Source organism: Aspergillus aculeatinus (genome assembly GCF_003184765.1).
Source record: "Aspergillus aculeatinus CBS 121060 unplaced genomic scaffold BO66scaffold_4, whole genome shotgun sequence".
NCBI lineage: Eukaryota > Fungi > Ascomycota > Eurotiomycetes > Eurotiales > Aspergillaceae > Aspergillus > Aspergillus aculeatinus.
Genome location: NW_020291473.1, coordinates 919,141 through 940,726, shown reverse-complemented (window position 1 = coordinate 940,726; position 21,586 = coordinate 919,141). Strand labels below are relative to the sequence as shown.

Sequence of the window (21,586 nt, the reverse complement as noted above, 5' to 3'; positions counted from 1 at the left end):
GGGGGGGGGGATCATAGTTGTGATTTGATGTGGTTTTGGGCAAGCTTGATAGGACTTTGGATTCCCTTGGTAGAAGTGCTATATACGCATTACTGATGGTGCGACTGTGAAGTCCTTTTGGAATTTATCTGAGTTGGAATCATTCTCTTGGGTCTGTTTGAGAATCTTCTGTTGAACCCTTTCGCCTCATCCGAGACAAAAATTGATGAGCAAAATACCCAAAGGAAGACCCGCATGCTAGTCATCGTAGATTGCTCAAATATTATGGCTATCCTAACACTTTCGAAACATGAAGTCTTGTACACCAAAAACACCAATCCGATTTCTAGCTACCAACCCTCAAGCACGGCACGTCTCCCAGATACGAAACGATGGTCCGACCAGAAGCAAATCGAAAATCAAAAACACCTGAAACCCATCCCACCCAGGTCGATAAATATCACTTCCTCTCCGTTGCTCACATATCCATGGTATCGACGAAAAGCAGACGGCTGCCATCACCCACAAGTTGCCAGACCTGAACGGAATAATCAGTACACTAATACTGTAGTAAAATGAACCAGGGGAAAACTCACATTCAGATTCTCATACTCATCCACAGCCATTGTGAGCTGGTCCTCGGTGAAACCCTTCGCAAGCACCCGTTCGCGGATACGTCTCATGCTGAGTTCACCCTCGTCACCGTCGCCGACCGCCGCAGCACCACTCTCCCACATGCTGCGGATGAGGTGGTAGATCTTACTGCTAGGGCTCTGGTCCAGACCCGACTGGCCATCGCTGGACAAGGAGTCCTTGCTGACCTGGATCAGACGCAGCGCCTCGTCGACATCCTCAATAACGACGACATCGCTGAAGCGCAGACGAGCCAGGGCCTGCGACAAACGGACAACACCCAACAGAGTACGCGGGGTGACGTGGGAAAATTGCTTCCGTTCGTCTTCATCCTTCTTCTGCTGTTTCCTCATTCTCACGTACGCTCCCACCATGTAGTCCGAGACAGAGGATGGAACAACCGGCCGGTAGGTCCGCGCCTTGGCGATATACTGGCGGACCTCATGAGGCGTGAACATGACGCCTGCATCCTCGGTTTCGGGGTGTCTGTTGTGCATGTGGACATATGTCACATGGTTGGCAAGCTCTTCGTCTGCATCGGGTGAAGGGGTATCAAGGATCAAAAACATCACATCGAAACGAGAGAGTAGTGCAGCTGGCAGATTAATGTTCTCAACAGGAGACACCCGCGGGTTGTATCGGCCGTAAAGCGGGTTAGCTGCTGCCAAGATAGAGGTCCGAGCATTGAGGGTGGTTGTAATTCCTGCCTTGGAGATAGAAATGGTCTGCTGCTCCATCACTTCGTGGATAGCGGTCCGATCGGAGTCGTCCATCTTATCGAATTCATCAATGCAGCAAATACCATTGTCGGCCAGGACAAGGGCTCCGCCTTCCAGGACCATCTCGTCGGTTACAGGATCTCTCATGACCGCAGCCGTAAGACCAACGCCACTGCTACCACGACCCGTAGTATAGACACCTCTAGGGGCGACCTTGGAAATGTATTTGAGCAGCTGAGATTTGGCAACACCAGGGTCACCCATCAGGCAGATGTTGATGTCACCACGAATGTGCATACCGTCGCCCATCTCCTTAGTCACACCACCAATGAGGAGCAAAAGCAATGCCTTCTTGACGTCAAGGTGACCATAAATCTCCGGTGCAATCGATCGCGACAGATATTCGTACATGTTTCCAGACTTCTGGTGCTGTTCGATCTTGCGAAGAGTGCGACTATCCATGGCAGTATCTTGGTAGGACTTCTTGTGCTGGGTAATGTGTTGGGCTTCCAAGTAGGTATCGGTCAAGAGACCGGCACGGATAGCCCTGAACCCAGTGTAGGGTATAGGGAGAAAGATTCCCGCAATATCAACAACATCTCCAGGGTTCAGCTGGCGAGTGAGGCTTCCATGGCAGTGGACGGTCATGGTCCGAGGGATGTGGCCCACGGGCACCTGGTCCGCCATCTCCTGGATCTTGACTTCTTGAAACGGAACGAACTTCGAGGCACGTGTTGAAAGGAACAGCTGCCCCTTTGACTGATTTGTTTGACATTCCGTCGATTTACACTCTGTCATCGGAAGGAATTGCTTGGTGGTGACTGGTTGAAACACTTCACTTCCGCAGCGATCACACGTATAAGCATTGATCTCAACGGCAGGTTTGACGTCCGAGACACGAGTCGTGATACCGCGGACTGTGATCAAACTACCGATATGTTCTGCACGCACATTGCGCACTGCGATAGCCTTGGACTGACGGTCGGTGCTCGATCCGGAGGGTGTTAGGGGTTTGAAGTTGACCGTGTAGCGACGAGTCAGTTCAGGAGGGAAGATCGAGTCGGCAGCCTCTGCATCTGCGTTGGCTTCTGCCGCCATCAGCATGGCTTCGTTTCGCTTTTCACGTTGGGACATGATCACGTCGAGCACATCGTCCTTGAACCTGTGAACTATCAGCAGTGCTACAACCTGAGCGAACACGGGCTGGCATACGTGATGTCCTTGCTCTCTTTGGGCATGAGATCGTCGATCGCCCGCGAGAAAAGCTCAATGTAGTGATGAGTGTTCTTTTGCACACTTTCGACAAGGCGCAAGTCTGTATCATCGGGAAGAGACTTCTCGTACTAGTTTGACATTAGAGATGTCTGGGGTAGTCGTGATAATTCAAGCCCTTACAGTAGCTAGGTCGTCCAATTCGATCAAAATATTCGTGCGCTCTCGGTCAGCGACGTCCTGCAACAGCTGCATATACTTGAGCTTTGGCTCTCGTCGTCTGCGACCAGGCCGCTGTGCGCCATCCTCCACATCATCCATAAAATCATATTCGTCGCTGGTGCCATCCTCTTCGAGGTTGAGGTCTTCAATGGCTTCGGTCGCGGCAGACTCGGACGCCGACTCAAAGCTCTTGAAATGCTTCAGAAAGTCCTTGAATCCCTCCAATTGCGCCTCATAATCGACATGAACGTTGTAGGTGAGCAAAGACATTATGCGACAAAGGCACTAGCCAGGTTCATTCAATTCAATAGCTGGCACAGTGAAGCAGGTAGTGGCTAGTCAAATTCGCATGGACCGTGTGGTGGTGAAAAGAAGGCGGGCGGTTGCTGTGGTGGTTGTCTTGGCAGCTCTCGTCGCTGGGGTCAGTGAGATTGGCACTAGGCCAAACGAGGTCTTAATAGCAAAGAGCGTCGACACGTCGCGACGCGTCTTTTCGTGTCTCGGACTCTCCATTACCTGCTAGGCCCAATTCGATCTAGCGGAGGGGCACGTGTGTCGGAAGGGATTAACCCTCGGCCCGAGTGCTCAAGGCGGGCCGGCCTCGGCGAACGGCGAGCTTGCGGAGTCAATGAGCGACGAAGTCCGGGGTTAATGTTGCGCACTTGTCAATCTGGGATTATTCAACTCATCTCAGATCGACCCTGTTCTCTCCTCCACACAAAATTTGAAGTCTGCTCTTTAGCGCGCAACAATGGCGCCTAGAAAGCCCTCCACCACCGCCGAAGTGTCTTTGGTGCCTCTGAAGAACTGCCTGGTCAATCTCCCGCCGTCGCTGGTCGCACTGCTGGTCAATGCCAACACAGTAAGCTACCATCTCTCTCGCTGCGAGCTACTCGGCGCGACATAGTGATTCTAAAGCCAAGGTCTACAGGCTGCTCAGAATGTGATCGTCGAGCTCCAATACCGGCCAGCTGCTGGAAAGAGCAATAGCAACTCCACGCATCGCTCATGCTACTTAGGCTGGACGGGTATGCCCAGCAAGCGCAAGCTTGCTCCTGTCGTTGGAAGAGATGGTATCAATAGTAGCTCTGCTGCTAGGGAGCAGGAAGTTTCTACTGTTGAGTTGGATACCACCTTCGGCCGAGTCCTCGGATTGGCGGATGGACAGAAGGTAAATGTGCCCTCGGCCCTGTTAGTGCTCGCAGTTCTAATGTACAGCAGGTCGGAATCTATATTCATCTTGATCCTCCAGTAGCTCATACCATCAGCATTGAGCCGCTGACACCAGAGGACTGGGAAAGTATGATTGCTCTCTATTGCCCCCCCCCCCCCGAATTGCCCTCACATCAGACCCGCTAGCTGACATTGAGCCCGCCGTCACATAGTTATCGAACTACACGCTACATTCTTGGAGCTTAATCTCCTATCGCAGATCCGCGCTCTACCAAATCCTGCATATACTACAACACAGTCAGAACATATGCATCCCCTTGCACTACACCTGTCACCGACCTCAACTGCGAATATCGTTATCACGTCTATGACGCCCGCGCCTCCTAACACCTCGCCGTTTGCGAAGATAGCACCAGATGCGGAAGTTATCGTTGCTCCAAAAACCCGACCCAAGGCTAACAGGGGGTCTCGCGGTGACAATCGCAGCGTCGCTGGCAGCAGCCGGAAAAGTGTGGGTGGACGAAGTAGCGGGAGCACGGTGCGGCCAAAGAGCAGCCGCTCTGATCCCACAAGCAGAGGTTCGCTCTTCTTCAGAGGGGTTGAACGTCATCTGTCGGAGCAATTTTTCGATGATGAGGCAGAGACAGATGCGAATGATGGCTTCCGTATCTGGCTAGATCCTGACATCCTTGCGACAAATGAGCTTCGCGGAGCCACCTGGGCTTATGTTTCCGTCGTGCAACCCTCCGGTCTCAAAGCGCCGCTTGATCCACAGCAACAAATGGATCAAGCAGAGCAAAAGGCGAACGAAGCCGGAACACCAACAACCAAGTTAGTGGCCAAGCTGGTTCCCTGGATTGACGCCCCGGACACTCAGCATGCTGCCATTTCCTCCTTACTATGCACTGCCCTAGGGGTGGAAAGCTTAATGGGAGGTATTGTTCGCGTGGAGGCAGCTCCTCCACCGCTGCAACGCTCAGCTGTGAAGACGATCAAGGTGTATCCGTTTATGAGCGATACGTCGAGGAGAAAGGACGGTTTGAAATTTGGGTCTGACACAGCGGCGGCAAGAGATGCATTGGCTGAGCGCATCAAACTCATATACGGGACCTCCGGGTTGAACGAGGGGCTCCTGGCGGGGCCACTCACAGATGGAATGATACTGCCCGCTGCGGACTACAAACCTACAGGCACCGTCTTCGATGGCGCTATTCTTCGCTTCGACCCTCCATTGAAGGCTGGCTCGGATACAGCCAAGCCAGGGACTGGGTGGCTCGTTGGCTCTGAAGCCAAACTATCACTTGACGTACAAGCCGAAATAGCACGTCCAGCCGAGCCGGGCTCGTCCGCTAGCCCACCTGATGAATTGATCCCGGCCGATGTCCCCGAACTCGTCGGGATTGACAAGGTTATATCGCAAGCTTTGGACAACTTGACCAAGTCATCTTCTGTTCTACTTACTGGTAGTATTGGTTCTGGCAAGACCTCATTGAGTCATCTCTTGGCCCACCATGTCCGACGGGACTACTTGTTCAACGTCAAATATTTTTCCTGCCGAAAGCTCGTAACGGATGAAACTCGGATCTCCAACATCAAGGAAACCTTGAATCGTTTGTTTATGTCTGCTTCTTGGTGTGCTCGGCTCGGAGGACAGTCTGTTGTGATCCTGGATGATCTTGACAAACTGTGTCCAGTGGAAACGGAATTGCAGGTGGGGAGTGACAATGGTCGCAGCCGACAAAATAGCGAAGTGATATGTTCCATGGTCCGCGACTATTGCTCAATGAACTCTTCTGTGGTGCTTCTGGCAACAGCCCAGTCGAAGGAGTCCTTGAACAACGTCATTATCGGCGGCCATGTGGTCCGGGAAATAATACATCTCAGGGCTCCTGATAAGGAAGGACGACGCAAGGTGCTCGAGCAACTCACAATGCAGGACAGAGACTCCTTCCCTCACACCAATGGCCATGCGCGAAACGCCAGCACCTCTACCCATGATTCGTGGCTCGATCCTTCAAACTCTGGGAGTCGGCCAAGTTCCGCCGGTGCGGATGGCTTTGTGCTTGGGCGGGATGTGGACTTTCTAGAGCTGGCTGGCAAGACAGATGGGTTTATGCCAGGTGATCTGGTTCTGCTATTGTCTCGTGCCCGCAATGAGGCCCTCATACGTTGTGTTCAAAGTTCTCTGTCTTCTTCAAAGTCGATCGCCCTTGGTGCTGATGATTTTGACAACGCGATCAAGGGCTTTACCCCTGCCGCATTACGCAATGTGACGCTCACCTCATCTACTACGACCTTCTCCGGCATTGGTGGCTTGACCGAGACTCGAAAGATGCTTCTGGAGACGCTTCAATACCCCACCAAGTACGCGCCTATTTTCGCCCAATGCCCTCTACGCCTCAGATCAGGCCTGCTGCTTTACGGATACCCGGGTTGCGGAAAGACACTTCTCGCCAGCGCGGTTGCGGGAGAGTGTGGCCTTAACTTCATAAGCGTAAAGGGTCCGGAGATCTTGAACAAATACATTGGTGCTAGTGAAAAGAGTGTTCGTGATCTCTTCGAACGAGCGCAAGCCGCCAGACCCTGTATTCTCTTCTTCGACGAATTCGACAGCATCGCCCCGAAGCGTGGCCACGACTCCACCGGAGTTACTGATCGCGTCGTGAACCAACTTCTCACACAGATGGATGGTGCAGAAGGTCTCTCGGGAGTGTATGTGCTCGCGGCCACTTCCCGGCCTGACCTCATCGATCCTGCCCTACTGCGTCCCGGTCGTCTCGATAAGTCCCTGATCTGCGATATGCCCAACCACCCAGATCGACTTGACATTATTCGCGCTGTGAGCGAGAAGCTCAAAATGGACGAGGAGGTCGCTGCGCGACTTGACGAGGTCGCTTCCCGTACCGAGGGCTTCTCCGGCGCTGATCTGCAAGCCGTCGTCTACAACGCTCACCTCGAGGCCGTGCATGACGCTCTCGGCGACCGCTCAGCAAACGACACGCAGTCAACGAAAAATGGCACTACGAAACCATCCTCCACAGATACTAGCGGCGCTACCAGCAAGTCTTTCATTCAATTTCTCTATTCCGCATCCGAGCAGCACGCGGGATCGGTGTCGATGCCTCCGCCCGCTGTTATCGCCTCCAAGCTGGAAGCAATGAAGAGCGCTCGCCGTCGCCTGCGACAGCAGGAGCAAGGGATGGCCAGCGCACCGACCAACGGGTCGTCCGCTCGGGACGAACCTCGAGAGGAGATCATTGTCCGATGGGAGCACATGGAGCGATCGCTGAAAACCACGCGCAGCTCTTTAAGTGATGCTGAACGGCGACGCTTGGAAGCTATCTACCGTGAATTTATCTTTGGGCGCAACGGAGAGATGCCTACTGGCGAGGGTGGACGAGAAATCGGAGGTCGCACCAGCTTGATGTGATGACAGATTCTATCATCACAGAAGCTGTGGGGAGAAGCTATTATGTATATCACGTCTACTTCAATGTATATACGAGAGTCATTGTCACGGTGTTTAGTTGCAGTCCAGTTTCAGGAGATAAAAAGGATCGCCTGCGGAAGCGGCCGGATTCGAACTCTCAATCTACATGCGTTCAACATAGTAGCTCGTACCTCCAAAAAGAGGTCTGTAAATATTCGCAAAAAAAACTGGTAGCTTCTCTTTGATTGAGCGTGTCATCCTTAGTGCAGGGGCCATGCTAATCTTCTCTGTATCGTTTCAAATTGACCAAATGCCCGAAGGCAAGAAAATTATATTTCAACGGGTGATATAGCAATGCCACTAGTGAAAGCTATCTCTGATTGGCTAACTAAGCGAGGGCTGCCGCTGGGTGCCGGCGGTCTGTGAACACCAAAAAATGGCTCAGGTGCCTCATGCAGTGAGGTGGGTGGCCACCAATAATGGTTGTTGGGCCCTGTCTGATGGCCACCAGAAAAGCACTTCTTCAGAATGCCTGCGACGTAGTTCCATACCTTATGCATCAATTGTGTTCATCTTTCACAGTCATTGGGTCGATTGCTGACGCCGATGGTAGCCCAGAGGACGCAAAACATATTCTTTGCAGTTGGGACTGCGGGCAATGAGAGGAAGATGTCAGTAAACTTGGTTCATTAGGTTGGACGGTTGGAAGGAGCCCTTCGTCTTTTGGGTAGTCTAGGGTCAAGGAGCCCTAAAGTCCCAGTACCGTACCACCGGCGTCTCCCAGTAAGAAGCCAGGCGGCGGGGCTCGTGAGGGGCACCTTCAGCAGAAGCGCTGAGAGCTTCAAGGTTGTCCCTCTGCGCTGCTACGGGAAATGCTTTGGTACATACAGTACGGAGTAGTCTATGATGGCCTAGTCAAATACTTCATATTAGCTGGTCTATATTCTCTACTTGATTCCTTTTTCCAATAAGTAGTACTTTAAGCTGTAAAGTATATAGTCTTAGTGCCTTGATGTATGGGGGATCGAGTAATTTACATAATTTTCCTCGATGGAGTATTTTGAGATGACTGACTGGTTAGTGATAAACGGTCCCTTTCCTTTCTGTTTGTCTGTTCTTGCAACTTCTCGTGCATCGTCGGCGACGAGACTCTGGCCCTGGGCTACTCTGCTGAATGTTAGCACGGTCCTGACTATTGGCCATGGCAGTGAGCCCTTTGCGATGCTTGACATCTGCCCCACGATCAGTGTCATACCGGCGATCATATTCTTCTCCGTAGAGAGCAATTGAGGAGGTGGTATCAAGGGTATATCTAGAATAATGGGCCGTCCGGATCAGCCTCGATGTAACCATCGTCACGACGAGTTTGGCCCAATGCGCTCTTGTGACGTCCAAGTCGTCATCACTGGGTGAACGGATTTTCAAGGTTTTGATTCTCGAGCTCAACATCTACTAGCTTTGCTAGTTGAATTGTCTCTGGGTCTACTGGTAGGCTAGGTTCATAAGACTAGTTCAATATTGATGCCCTAGCGACTTGACATATATATGCCAGAAGAGAACCTCAAGCACCAAGTATGAATGTTTAGTCTTAGCAGGCCAGTAATAACCACACATGGTTAATCCCTTACATTGTACCTGCTGGTGGCAATCAATGGATGGCCACCTTATCTACCAACAGAAGAAAAGAACGGACAAATATGAGTATGTGTACGGAGTACTGTATGCACTGTGCCGTCTTCCCGAAGCTGAGAGGCAAAAGACTCCAACCCCACAAACAGCTGAGTCAGCGCCCCTCTCCTTTTCCGGGCGCCGGTAAAGCTTGGCGCAGACTTACAGTACTTCTTATGTACTCAAGTAGTAAACAACAGCTGAGTATGTTGATCGATCACATTGTTTTCCATTAAGAATGTGAAGTCGAACATATCTGATGTGTACTTTGAGGCTTAGCACCTATTTGAGTTTTGATAGTATGGTGTGGCAGACTCATTGAGCACCGCAGGCCACTTGTGGAAGGGGATTGTTGGGGAAGACCGAGGCTGGAAGGGGATTGCGGAGATACAACGGTTATTCGCGCCGTTTCCAACTCGACCAAACCTTTCCTATCAGTCCGCCGTCATGCCGAGGGCCGATCACTTGCCTACCTTAATAATGGGTATCCTGTTCATCCCAATCTTCTTCGGCGTCTTCCCCATTTTTCATCCTTGCATTCAGAACAATTTAGATCTCCTCTTACCCCATTACTTCATCACTTCTTCCCTCACTCCCTTATCTCTGTTCTCACTGCAACATTCCTGACACTGTTCTTATTTGCCTTTCCCCGCATTGTCGCCATGCCCGTCTCCTCACTCTACCCGTCGGTGGAAATACCCAACGTCGATATTTGGACGTTTCTGTTCGAGCGCAAAGACCGAGAGTATCCAGATGATAAAGGTATGTTGTGATCTATCTCTCACCAACAAAAGTCTTATCTTGTCTGATATCTGCCTGCACTCTACTCTTCCCACTTGTACGAGCATTTCATAATTGATAGCACTCTAGTAATCTACGAGGATGCCGATACTAAACGAACCTACACTTACCAGGGTGTCCGAGATACCGCACTGGCCTTCGGACAAGGTCTCAAGGCCATGTTCGATTGGCGCAAGGGAGATGTCCTAGCTCTATTCACTCCTAATAGCATCGACACCCCGGCAGTGACATGGGGAACGCACTGGGCGGGCGGAGTTGTTTCTCCGTCCAACCCAGCTTACACAGCAGAAGAATTGGCCTTCCAGCTGAAGAACTCGGGCGCGAAAGGGCTAGTGACACAATACCATCTGCTTTCGGTTGCAACAATCGCGGCCCAGGACGCGGGGATCCCCCACGACCGGATCATCCTGATCGGCGACGAGCGCGACCCGCAAGCAAAGTTCAAACACTTCACCTCCATTCGCAACCTGTCCGGCGCAACTCGATACCGGAAAACAAAGATCGACCCCTCCCACGACCTTGCCTTCCTGGTCTACTCCTCCGGTACCACGGGTGTTCCCAAGGGCGTGATGCTCTCCCATCGCAACATCGTCGCCAACGTTCTGCAGCTTTCATCCGGCGAGGCCGGCAATTTGACATGGAATGGGGTCGACGGCCGGGGTGACCGTATCCTTGCCTTTTTGCCGTTCTTCCACATCTACGGTGCGCTTCCCTTGTTCCCCCGCGTACAATTTCCCCTCTAAACAAACAAAACCCAAAACAGGTCTCACCTGCCTCGTCCACCAAACCCTCTACAAAGGCCTCCACCTCGTGGTCATGCAGAAATTCGACCTCGAGAAATGGTGCGCCCACGTCCAGAACTACCGCATCACATTCAGCTACGTGGTGCCCCCGGTCGTCCTCCTGCTCGGCAAACACCCCATCGTGGACAAGTACGACCTCTCCAGCCTGCGCATGATGAACTCGGGCGCCGCCCCATTAACCCAGGAACTGGTGGAAGCCGTCTACGCGCGCATCAAGTGCGGGATCAAACAGGGCTACGGCCTGAGCGAGACGAGCCCCACGACCCACACGCAGCCCTGGGAGGAGTGGCGCACCAGCATCGGCGCCGTGGGAAAACTCCTCCCGAACCTCGAGGCCAAGTACATGACGATGCCGGAGGACGGCTCGGAGCCGCAGGAGGTGCCCGCCGGCGCGGTTGGGGAGCTGTACATGCGCGGGCCCAACGTCTTCCTGGGCTACCACAACAACCCGGCCGCCACGGCGGACTGCCTCTCGGCCGATGGCTGGTTCCGCACCGGTGATGTCGGGTACCAGGACCAGAAGGGGAACTTCTACATCACCGACCGCGTCAAGGAGCTGATCAAGTACAAGGGGTTCCAGGTGGCGCCCGCGGAGCTGGAGGGGATCCTCGTGGACAACGAGGCGGTCGACGATGTCGCCGTCATCGGGATCGAGAGCGAAGCCCATGGCAGCGAGGTGCCCCTCGCGTATGTGGTCCGGAGCGCGAAGAGCCTTGCCTCTGGGGTGTCGGCGGACGAGGAGGCTGCGAATATCATCCAGTGGTTGGATGGCAAAGTCGCCTATCACAAGCGCCTGCGCGGCGGCGTGCGCTTCGTGGAGGAGATTCCGAAGAGTGCAAGCGGGAAGATCCTGCGGCGGTTGTTGAAGAAGCAAGCGAAAGAAGAGGGGATTGGTGCAGGCGCGCCGGCACCCAAAGCGAAGTTGTGAGGTAGTTGGAAGTTTTCATGACGTATGAGTTCGTTTGGTTTCCTTCTTTTTGCGGGCGTGCTTGGGCGGTCTTGTGTAGATAGACTCTGTTGTGATGTTTATACATCTTTAGATAATTTATGATGTGCCAGATATCCAGTTCCGAGTGTAGCCTGTCAATATGTTGCTCATTGTTCAAGGGATCAACTGTCCTCGAGTAATGTCATTTGAATATCTCAGCGTATTATACCCGACATACCCCAAGTCCTCAATGAATGGGGCAGAACGAGCCGAAGCATGCTCACAAACCAAATCTCTTCGCCATACCCTCCACATCCTCACCTTCGACCGCATCAACCTTCTCCCTCGCCACTCGTTCGACAGCCTCTTCCACCCCCTCCTCCCCATTCAGAAGATCATACCAACCGTCCGTGTCGTCCCGGGCCAAGAGCAGATCCGCCACGATCGCCACGTCCTCTCTGGTGACGTTATCCACGCCCTTCCTCGTCTTGCCGAGATCGACCTTGCGGGTCGCGGGGGTATCGGTCAACGTGCCCGGCCGCAGGTTGATCGCCTGCAGGGGTTGCGCGGCGCCGGCGGCCACGAGCTTCTTGCGTTGTGCGGCCAGTGCGGTCATGTACTCGTCGGCTTCGAGCTTGGCCTTGGCGTATGCGGGGAGGACGTTGTGGAAGACGTTCTGGAGGCCGGCCCAGTCGTCGTTGGAGAGCCAGCTGGGCGGGTTGCGTCGGCTGCCGATCCAGGACACCAGGAGGAATTTGGTCACTCGGGGGCGGGCGAAGGAGGCCGTCAGAAAATGTTTCGCGGCGACTTCATCGATCGCCTGCGTGCGGGCGGGACCACCTTTGCCGCCGGCGCCTTTGGGGTTTCCCAAGGGGAAAAAGAAGTTAGTGTATAGCTGCTATCAAATAGAACAGGGGAGTTCGTCTGTGAGAGAGTTTGAGGGTGTGAAAGCAAAGACCTGCATGGTTGGATGGGGCTGCTGTTTCGTTGTGTAATTGTTTCATTGTCCGATTTCAAACGCGAGGGCGTACCTGCAGACCAAACTACGTAGTCCGGATCAACGGCGTCGAGGACTTTCTTGGCATCTCCTTCACTCTTCACATCATCCAAGCTGGAGAGAAGCACGTTGAGTTTGCCCTTGGCGCCTTTGCCCAGCGCGAGAATTTCACTTTCGTGCTCTGGATTACGAATGACGCTGGTGACGTTCCAGGAGCGGGCGAGGAGGAGCGGGGTCAAATGGAGGGCTACTTTGCCGTGACCACCAAGGAGTAGGACTTGCATGATGACAATGCTTGCTATTGAAGATTGAAGTGTTTGTCTAATGCTGAGTACTGGATTAACCAGTTAAATGAGAAAGCGTGTGGGTTGCTGTCTTCATGATGTGCGGCGCGAGCAGTGGGCTGTTGGAGCTGAGGCCCATTGGATTAGTAATTCATGGAGGGAAAGTCGAGGATTGCGTCATGGGCAAGTTGGCTGTGATCAGCTAAGCTACCCTTGACTTGTTGAAAAGCATTGACAGTGCATTCAATGCATTCAGCCATCAATCAGTCAGTCAGTCAAGCAACACAATGTCTCAGGCACTGCAAGGAGCCGTGTTCTCTTATCGCGCATCTCCATGGCAGCATCACCCTGCAAACTCCCCCTTGATGAACCTTAGGGACCAGCTGGGAATCAGCCAGAACTCAAATTTTCCACGTGGCTTTGGCTTCCTCAGTCGCAGCGATTTATCAGTTGTTTGCGTCGACTCAATGACTAGCTATTCCAGGGAGATTCGTGCTCTTTGGGAGGACGTTTTGGAAGCTTAGACCAGAGAAGTGAAGGCGTAGGCTAGATGAAGAGAGTGAAAAGACTCGTGTTTGGGTCCCATCGCGAATCTGAAACACCGGCCGAATGGTCGAAAAGAGGACCTCTCCCCGCGCAAAGCTTCAGGGCCGGAGAACCATGGAGCGCACACGCTCGACTCCGAGTTCTCAACCGTGTGGATTCAATGGAGCCTTATTACCAAGAGGATGGGGATGTGGATAAAGCGGGATCGATGTCGATAATGGGAAGAAGGTTATTGGGACTCAAAAGGTGTGTGTACAGTGTGTACTGTGCGCTTTACTCGGCAGTCGTGGATGCATGCGGGCTTGCGTTAGTCCAACGCATTTCTTTCCCCTCATGGCTCTCGGAGATTGGATTAATTAATCGCAGATACAGCGGGACTGATCTGGATCCTCAAGCTGGCCATTCGAATCTTGGATAAAGTGAAGGAGAACCTTGATTAACACGACCTCTACGAGCATGACTTCATGATGATGAGGATGATGATGCGCAAAACTCGAGCAGGATTGTGGAAGACGACGGGCCACAGCGGAGTTGGATTGGAAACCGCGACCACTGGGGGTCAATTGGTACCTGTCTGTGCCTGGCTGTGCCTGTCTCTCTCCCGTCCTTGCCCAGGATTAATCTAAAGTGGGCGGAGAACAGCCCGGTAAGACTACTGTGTGTGTTCCCGTCCCTGGTCTGCTCGTCCAATTTGTTACTGCGCTTTGTATTGCGACTAACTACGGAGTACTCAGTAGTCAACTAACGCACTGTTGACTATTACCATTATTAAGCATGCTAAGACTCACTAAACTAAGGATTTGTCCAGACCGCACTCCTCAATTCCACCTCTTCAGGCCTAGTCAGGGGTATCCACCACAATTGTACGGTACGGTACAAACCAGACCTGTTTCCAAGGGACTTCTCCGTCGGGCAGACTTGGGTCCCGGCTATTCAACGGCTGTCATTTTTTCTCTCTCTCACTAGAGTCACTACGTACTCTGTACTGACTCGACGACAATCTAATTTACCCAACGGATAGTTAGTGGGTGTCTAGACGATCACCTAGCGAAATAAACATTTTTCTCATACATATCCTTCAAGATGGTGGTTGCAGGCGAAAGTGCGCCCTGCCTCCACCCGAGAGCCATGTGGAAGTAATAAGTTCATGGCCATCACGGACTTGCATGACGTATCGGATCTCCATGCCATTAGGACTTCTATCTTCCTGCGGAACTGGATACTGAATATATCGAACTGATTTGCATCCGACATATACTCGAGTCGGTCCCAAAGGAAGCGTGCGGTGCTCGGTGAACCAAAGGATGGGTCTTGTCTAAAGACACTAACTCCCCAACAAGGATGGTTCTGGAATCCCGAGAGACTCGAGAGCGATCGATTAGTGACTCCATGTTGGGGATTTTCTCAAGGAGGGGTAAACCTACAGGATCTTATGCATGTCGCATCTGCACTCCGGATTCGACGCGAGGTCGCTTTCAATCCCTGCAATCTTGTGTGCCTCCTAGCCAAACTCAGGGGTATCTCAGCGGCGGAGCACACTTCGTACTCCGTACGCTGTGATAACATCTTCAGCAGCTGCACACAATGAATGATCTGAGGTCCGGTATCTGCGGGACGACCGCAGCCTCCGTCATACTGTCCGACTCATTGAGATTGTGTATCTTCCTCACGAGTCCCCCTAAATTATCAAGATCAAAATAGATTGATCGATGACATCAACTGAGCGGTCATTGTATCGCAATCTATGCTGGCAAAACCGCACAGTATCTATTAGATTCTACAACATCCGCGACAAAGGTCCAGGTGATCGTCCCGCTCGTCCAAATTTCCGGAACCGCGCCCAATGTGCCCTGAGCTAAAAGTACCGGCCTAAAAGCCATGAAACGGATATCCAGGAGACACATCACAATAACCGAACAACGGTGGAGGGATTTCAGTTCAGTCGGCGGCTTCAGGATGATATATAGTTTAGGAAAAACGCCTCATCAGGGTGAAAAAGGAGACTCTCGGGAGCATCTCCCGCTTGACTGGGTGGGCGGCCATTGCCGATGATTTGTGCGGAAGGCGTTTTGGGAGCAGTGGGAAAAGAGACCTTTGTCGTCCTTCCCAGTGTCCCACTGGAAATGCAATTGACGATGGAGGTTCTGGTTTGGGGTTTTCAGCCTTCACTTCAGCCTTCAGCCCCAGATTGGCCCACATCCCGCCAGACGCGGTCGTGTAAATTCACACAAAATGTCCTCCGTTATTCAGCTGGATGGAGGAGGGAGTGGAGGTCTGGCAGGCATTGCCGTTTCAACTGGAGCACCCATGTTTGACAACGCGGGAAAGAACAATAAAATGCACGAGATATGATAGACAGCTCGGCTTCGAGCGGTGGTGACTGGCAAGTCAACAACCGCATCGACAAACACATACTTGGTTCCGGAGAACTTGCTCTGTAGGTCGATTGAGAATGAGCTGGTGGAGGATGGAAAAGACACCCACCCACAAATACTTCAACTTCGAATACAGCCGGCGTAAGGCACGTACGAACGGTAAGGTAGGTACCTTCATAGGTAGAGTGTACCCGAAATGGGGACATCCGATTTGTGGTTCATTCGGAGTGGGGTCTGCAAGGGGCATTGGGGCTTAATAGTCACTCGACGGTACCGTACGGTAACCCGAGACCACACCCATGGTTTCCGTGACAGTTTATTGACTTTAGAGAGTTGTTATGATCCAGGTATGAAGTCCGAAATATTCCAGACGGGCTGTCACCCCCGGTTACCATTGATATTGAGAGAGGCGGGGATCCCTTCGATAGGAAGAGGCAGAGGAAAGCGAGACAGGAAGGAAACTGGCTTGGAGATACAGACACCGTAGGTAGGAAGAAGGAATCGTGATCCTGAACTGAACAATTTTGTTTTCTCGACGTTCCCTCTCCATAGTGAAAAACAAAGACAGCATCTCGTGTCGATCTGCAGAAGCGCGTTCCATGGGACCCAATAATTTGATCGTCTCCAGCACGGCGCTTTGGACTTGTCGGTAATAATAATAAAATGACATTGGAATTGACTGACTGGTCCTTTGACCATGGAAGCAATTCTAGTCGGCTAGTGCCAAATTCAATTAAAATCAAAACCCGGAAAAAATAAAAAGAAAAAAATAAGAGAGCAAGAAATAAAAAAGGTAAAAAAATAAGAGTGAGCGCGCGAAAGAGTGACTCGATCGGATCGAATCCAGATCCCTTCTTTTTTTGTGGTAGAAGCAATAGATTACTCCTCCCTCCCTCTCCCCTCCTCTCTCTCTCTCTCTTTCTCGACACATCTGAACAGTCACCACTCATTCATTTTCACTACACACTCCCTTTTTCAACTTCCACACTCTTTTCATACCTGTTGGTCCGCCTTTATTTGGGATCAATTGAACCCTTCCCTTCTTTTGAAGTCACATCCTATCCCATCCACTCACTACAAACGACGCACTCATTTCTGGGCGCCTCCACCCGCCATCAACCCGGACTTTCAGCATCCCTACCGACTCCGCTCCCGCTTTCCACGGTGCAGCCACATTCCTGCGTCTCATGCAGATGCCCATCGTCTTCCATTCGATCGCCTTCTCAGAATAACTTGTGTACTGGAGATTCCTCCGCCACATTGCTACTCAATTGCTTTTGCGACCGCCTCTCAACCTAGCACCCTGCACATCAACTCCACTATTTGACAACTACTCCGACCTAGTCCTGCGCGCCCGCCTGCCCGCTGCCTATTTTGAGCTTTGACGCTCCCCGGAGCATCTTGACTTCCAGGGAATGAAGAACAATCCGGAAATACATCCAATAACCCACTAGCTCACTAGCTCCGCTGAGCTCTTCGTGTATTGAGTGACGCTCAATCGGCCTTTCGGCTTCGCCACAGTCGCTAGTAGGTTACTCGCCCTATAGAACCACGCACATGGATACCCCATATTGTCCCCAGCCCATATGTGTCTGACGCATGGATTTCGCTCAGTCTCCCATCTCAGCGTAACCCTCGATCTGCTCCGGTCTCTGACGCGATAACACCACATCCCTGAGATTCGCCGGCGTCGTGCGCATTCCCCCCCGCACAGTCCGCCATGAATCGTTTCCGCAAGAATAAAAAGGACAAGGTGAAGGAGGAGGTGATAGAAGTTCCTGAGAGCAGCTCAACAGGACTCAGCTCCAAGCTGTCATGGAAATCTAAGAAGGAGGAGCCCGAGGAGAAATCGGATTTCGATCTCTCCTCAGCCTTACCGTCGACCGACGACTTCCGCACCAGTCTTTTGATGCCAAAATTGTCTGCACGGTTCAGCATGTTAAGAGAGCAGGATGATCCGGATTCAATTATCGGGAAAGCAAGTGACGACAGCGTTTTATTTCCCAAGCGTGCCTCGCGACTGAATCTTTTCGGTCACAATCCCGGCTTCCTGGCTGATATAGATGAGGTCTCAATTGATGGTCGATCGATAGCCCCAGGGCGTGCCCAATCAATAGTGTCCGAGAATAATTCCTGTGGGACTGATGAGGACTCTTCACAAAAAGAAAGTATCATGAGCAGAGGTCGCCGAGTGGAAAGCAATAACTTGTTCGGCGGACGGCAGAAGGTGTACAAGATCTCATCGAAGTCAACATTGGGTGCTTCCGACTCCGGGCGTTCGCAGATGAGCAGCCGTGCGCTCTATGAACCTGATTTGACGACGTCTGCCTTTCACTCTCCCAATGCCAAAGAAGGCGTCGAATTGATGGCCGAGGATTTCCCACAAGGAAGTCCTTCCCGCGAGATGGAAGACGCACTTTCCCGTGTCTCCTCTGCCAAACGCACCACCCTTTCTTCCACTGCATCCGGTCCTACTGCGAATGCTCGCACTTCAACAGCTGCTACGTCGATAGATGAGCAGTCATTATCGGGAACTTCACCGCAGACATCAGCCAGCGAGGGTCCGTTCTCTGCACCAAAGTCAACAATGCCGGGAATGGCATCCGAACGTGGTTCGGTCAAGTCGAGGCGTCTATACGGGCAAGGGTTAGCGCAGAGTGCACAGAATCAACAAGCCTCTACCCTCCAGCGTCTAGAGAGCCTAAGTCGCCAGAGAGCAGGAACCCCCGAGCACCCGCCACTTAACCGGGCTTTCTCCAAAAGCGCCACAAATCTCCGTGATAGAATGCAACCCTTGACGATCACCGAACCCCTTCCTAGTAACCCCAGCCCAACCCAGCCCACGAGCCCCGAATCTTTGTTTCCATCGTCAGAGGAGGCGCTGAACATCGCCGCCAAGGGACTCAAAAGTCCTGCAAGCACCGCGTACAGTGTTCCTCCGCTGAGTCCCCCGTTCAGTGAAAGTGAAGAGGGAGGAGCCTTAGTGGCTGCTCTCCGACCGGAGGACCATGGCAAGGCTACGGCTTCAGGCCTGTTCAATAAGCCAAAGACCACTTTTGATGAAAGTCAATTCAAACAACGTCAGCTACAGATGCACCAAGGGAGGAGCACACCGCCGTTGGCTAGGCCCCTCCCACCACCTGCAAGAACCAAACTGCCCGAGCTTCCTGGACGCGCGCGCGGTTTCTCGAATGCAAGCTACACGTCGAGGCCTGGCTCGGCTTCTTCGCACTACAGTGAGACTCAACGCCCCGGGAGCCGGTCTGCCGCGAACGCTTCCCCTCCGAAGCCCACCGGCGCCACTTTCTTTACCAACTCCAGTCATAGTGATTCGGAGGATGAAGGCCGCGCGCGCTTGCGTGATACATTGTACGCTACAGACGAACTGCACCCTGCACTGCGACCGGAAACGCCTTCCAAGCCCTCTACGCCCTCGAGTGAACACCGAAGCCCTCTGCCTGAAGTGCGGTACTCCGATTTGGGGGATCTGAAGCCAATTGCGGAGCATGATCTTGTTGAGATCAAGTCTAGTAGCGGCCAGGATCTTCCAGAGAAGCCAGACTCCCCTACGCTAGGACCCTCAGGTCTGGGATTGAATGGCTTGGTTCGCGCACACCTTCGACAGGACAGCGACCGTTCGTCAATTTACCCTCCTCCTTCCCCTGGCCTTCCCGCTAAGCCTGTAGAGGCGAATGCAGTTGCGGATACCACTGCGCAATATCCAAAAAGTGCCCCCCATAGCGCAAATTGGCAGGATGAGCTCGTCTCCAGACACAGACGTGAAGCGAGTACCGAGACACAAATCGAACGCGAAGAGTTCGCCAACGAGCTAGCAGAGAGACGGAGAAAGGTGCAGGAAAAGTTGAAGGGCTTTGCGGAGGTGGAGAGCAGATCAGCTAGTCCTGTTTCTGGCCGCCAAACTCCAGATTTTACTCCGAGCAAACCTGGGAACGCATTCTCTTTTCTGAAAAACAAGTCAGGGAAGCAACATCTCTTCAGCAAACAGGATCTGAAGGGTGCTAAAGGCCTGGGCTATGCCAACGCCTCTACTCCGGCTCTGGTGTCAGATGACCCTTGGCGTGAGGAGGAAGAGCGGCCGGCCCTGCCTTTCGCGAAGCATGCTAATTCTAGCACCCCCCACATTGCAGGCGAGAGGTCTTTCCGCTCGAAAATGTCCGTCTTCGGTCGCAGCAGTCAAGAGGACTCCCGTGAGTCTAGCCGGAGCCGCGGTGCATCTCCACACTCCAGCTTTAGATCACGCCGAGATCGCTCCACGTCTGACGCATCGGGTCGTTCGAAAAGTCGCTCGCGGCGAGACAGAGATGGCCTAGAGACATTGGAAGAGGTTGGACATGGAAGTCACCACCCAATGGCCTATCCTGATCATGATCAGTATGGCATCCAATCCGTCACTTCCTCTGGCCGCCCCTCAGTCGAGGCTACCGAGTCTGCCATGTATGAGCGCTGCTCGTCCGCTGCTTCAACTAGGCACCGTAGTGGAAGCCGCTCAGCTGTCTCCAGCTTTCACGATCGCCCTTCCTACTTCTCAACGAACAGTTCATCCCTGATTGGTGCCGCTCCTCGTCCTTCCCCCATCGCACCTTATTCCGCCAATGCTACACCACCCTTGGATCTTAATTCTGAGAACGGTTCCCCTCTGGTGCCTGCTATTAGTAACAACCACCAACATCATCACGCTCTCAATCGTGCACCGGGTAACAATGGCCTTACAAAGCGGGCAATCAACAAGACCCTTATCTCTGAGCCTACATTGGTTTCTTGCACATCAAATGTACCAACGGTTGGTCTTCCTCCTGGCGCCAGCCTGAGTAACGGAATGGAGACACCACCAATTCCGCCGATGAATCCACGGCGACGTCGTCAGACTACCACACAAACCATTCTGGGAGCACTCAAAGGCGAGAGACATGAGTCTCAGTATACACCATCGATTGACTCGGCTATGGAGGAGACAAGCAATTTCTCCGACGACGGCGAAAAGCGCCCGAAGTCTCGAGCCAGGCTTCGCAAATCCTCCAGCGAGGGAGGCAACTTGAATGCGAAGGCCCGTCACCAGCTGCTAGCTGACACACATCCGCCTGCTGTTCCTACCTACCCACCCCCCCAAATTCCTCTGGATGGAGGAATGTTTTAAACCTCTTAAACTCCATGCTGAACACCTGACATAACTTCCATTCCCTTCAATACCTTCTCAACCCACTTCCCCGACTACGATGTATTATTGACGTTCTGGCTTAGCCTTCTGCATCTTTATGTTGGATACCTCTCCTTAGCAATTCCGGTTTTGCATCCATCATGATATACCAACAGCGTTACGTTGAGCGGAGCATTATTACTTTCATTTCCTGTTTATTACCCATTCATTGACATTACCAATTTCCTATGAGTCATATCTTTAGACAAAGCCATTCTCTCTTGACATTTGCTTAGACGAGATTTGGCCACAATACCAGAATTATCCACACCACAAGTTTCATACATAGCTTTTCAGCTGTCTGTCGATCTTTAAAGTATTAGTATCGTTGGTAGTTGATCGTCCTTTGGACAATCCTAAATCTGCATGTTGCATCCAGGCTTGTGGAAGCCTTACTGCACTGGAGATTTGCAAGCCATCAAGCGTTGGAGCAAGACTTTCCAGAAGCCTTCTTGTCAACTCAGTGTGAATGCTCCATACTGATCAAGTTGCTGTATTGCTCTTTTGGTTCATGCGTTATTTCATCTTGAGGTCACGTGGACGAGAAAACCCTCACATAGTATCAGGCTTAGGATATTGTCCAGCTGTCTACCGTCAAGGT

At 52.4% G+C, this 21,586-nt stretch overlaps 5 protein-coding genes across 5 annotated transcripts; 3 read left to right on the top strand and 2 right to left on the bottom strand.

The window, feature by feature from the left end:
- Positions 1–165: 165 nt before the first annotated feature.
- BO66DRAFT_365937 (DNA replication licensing factor MCM7) lies at positions 166–3,174 on the bottom strand. The gene is made up of 4 exons (XM_025645235.1): positions 2,727–3,174; positions 2,544–2,674; positions 576–2,493; positions 166–517 (listed from the first exon to the last, which is right to left on the bottom strand). Exons 1-4 carry the CDS (start codon positions 3,033–3,035, stop codon positions 458–460), a joined length of 2,418 nt encoding a protein of 805 aa, XP_025508235.1. The 5' UTR covers positions 3,036–3,174; the 3' UTR covers positions 166–457.
- A 342-nt stretch (positions 3,175–3,516) lies between these two features.
- Positions 3,517–7,402, top strand: pex1 (AAA family ATPase peroxin 1; the record flags this gene model as incomplete). The annotated part of the gene is made up of 4 exons (XM_025645234.1): positions 3,517–3,627; positions 3,697–3,936; positions 3,987–4,065; positions 4,151–7,402. 4 exons carry the CDS (start codon positions 3,517–3,519, stop codon positions 7,366–7,368), a joined length of 3,648 nt encoding a protein of 1,215 aa, XP_025508234.1. The 3' UTR covers positions 7,369–7,402.
- Positions 7,403–9,568: 2,166 nt separating this feature from the next.
- Positions 9,569–11,644, top strand: BO66DRAFT_388468 (acyl--CoA ligase). Its single transcript, XM_025646566.1, has 3 exons — positions 9,569–9,798; positions 9,907–10,539; positions 10,601–11,644. Exons 1-3 carry the CDS (start codon positions 9,699–9,701, stop codon positions 11,566–11,568), a joined length of 1,701 nt encoding a protein of 566 aa, XP_025508233.1. The 5' UTR covers positions 9,569–9,698; the 3' UTR covers positions 11,569–11,644.
- A 204-nt stretch (positions 11,645–11,848) lies between these two features.
- BO66DRAFT_313089 (uncharacterized protein) lies at positions 11,849–12,849 on the bottom strand (the record flags this gene model as incomplete). Its single annotated transcript, XM_025643374.1, has 2 exons — positions 11,849–12,423; positions 12,600–12,849. The coding sequence occupies 2 exons, from the start codon at positions 12,847–12,849 to the stop codon at positions 11,849–11,851; spliced, it is 825 nt and encodes a 274-aa protein (XP_025508232.1).
- Positions 12,850–17,250: 4,401 nt separating this feature from the next.
- On the top strand, positions 17,251–21,327 carry BO66DRAFT_148998 (uncharacterized protein). Its single transcript, XM_025642126.1, has 2 exons — positions 17,251–17,297; positions 17,385–21,327. Exon 2 carries the CDS (start codon positions 17,491–17,493, stop codon positions 20,923–20,925), a length of 3,435 nt encoding a protein of 1,144 aa, XP_025508231.1. The 5' UTR covers positions 17,251–17,297; positions 17,385–17,490; the 3' UTR covers positions 20,926–21,327.
- The last annotated feature ends 259 nt before the right edge of the window (positions 21,328–21,586 follow it).

Excerpts from the sequence above, each read along its gene's own strand:
- BO66DRAFT_365937 (XM_025645235.1), bottom strand. The coding sequence starts at position 3,035 with ATGTCTTTGCTCACCTACAACGTTCATGTCGATTATGAGGCGCAATTG. Across the intron at positions 2,675-2,726 it reads AATTGGACGACCTAGCTACT|TACGAGAAGTCTCTTCCCGA; the intron begins GTAAGGGCTTGA and ends ATGTCAAACTAG. Across the intron at positions 518-575 it reads ATGAGTATGAGAATCTGAAT|GTCTGGCAACTTGTGGGTGA; the intron begins GTGAGTTTTCCC and ends TATTCCGTTCAG.
- BO66DRAFT_388468 (XM_025646566.1), top strand. The coding sequence starts at position 9,699 with ATGCCCGTCTCCTCACTCTACCCGTCGGTGGAAATACCCAACGTCGAT. Across the intron at positions 9,799-9,906 it reads AGAGTATCCAGATGATAAAG|TAATCTACGAGGATGCCGAT; the intron begins GTATGTTGTGAT and ends ATAGCACTCTAG. Across the intron at positions 10,540-10,600 it reads GCCGTTCTTCCACATCTACG|GTCTCACCTGCCTCGTCCAC; the intron begins GTGCGCTTCCCT and ends AACCCAAAACAG.
- BO66DRAFT_148998 (XM_025642126.1), top strand. The coding sequence starts at position 17,491 with ATGAATCGTTTCCGCAAGAATAAAAAGGACAAGGTGAAGGAGGAGGTG.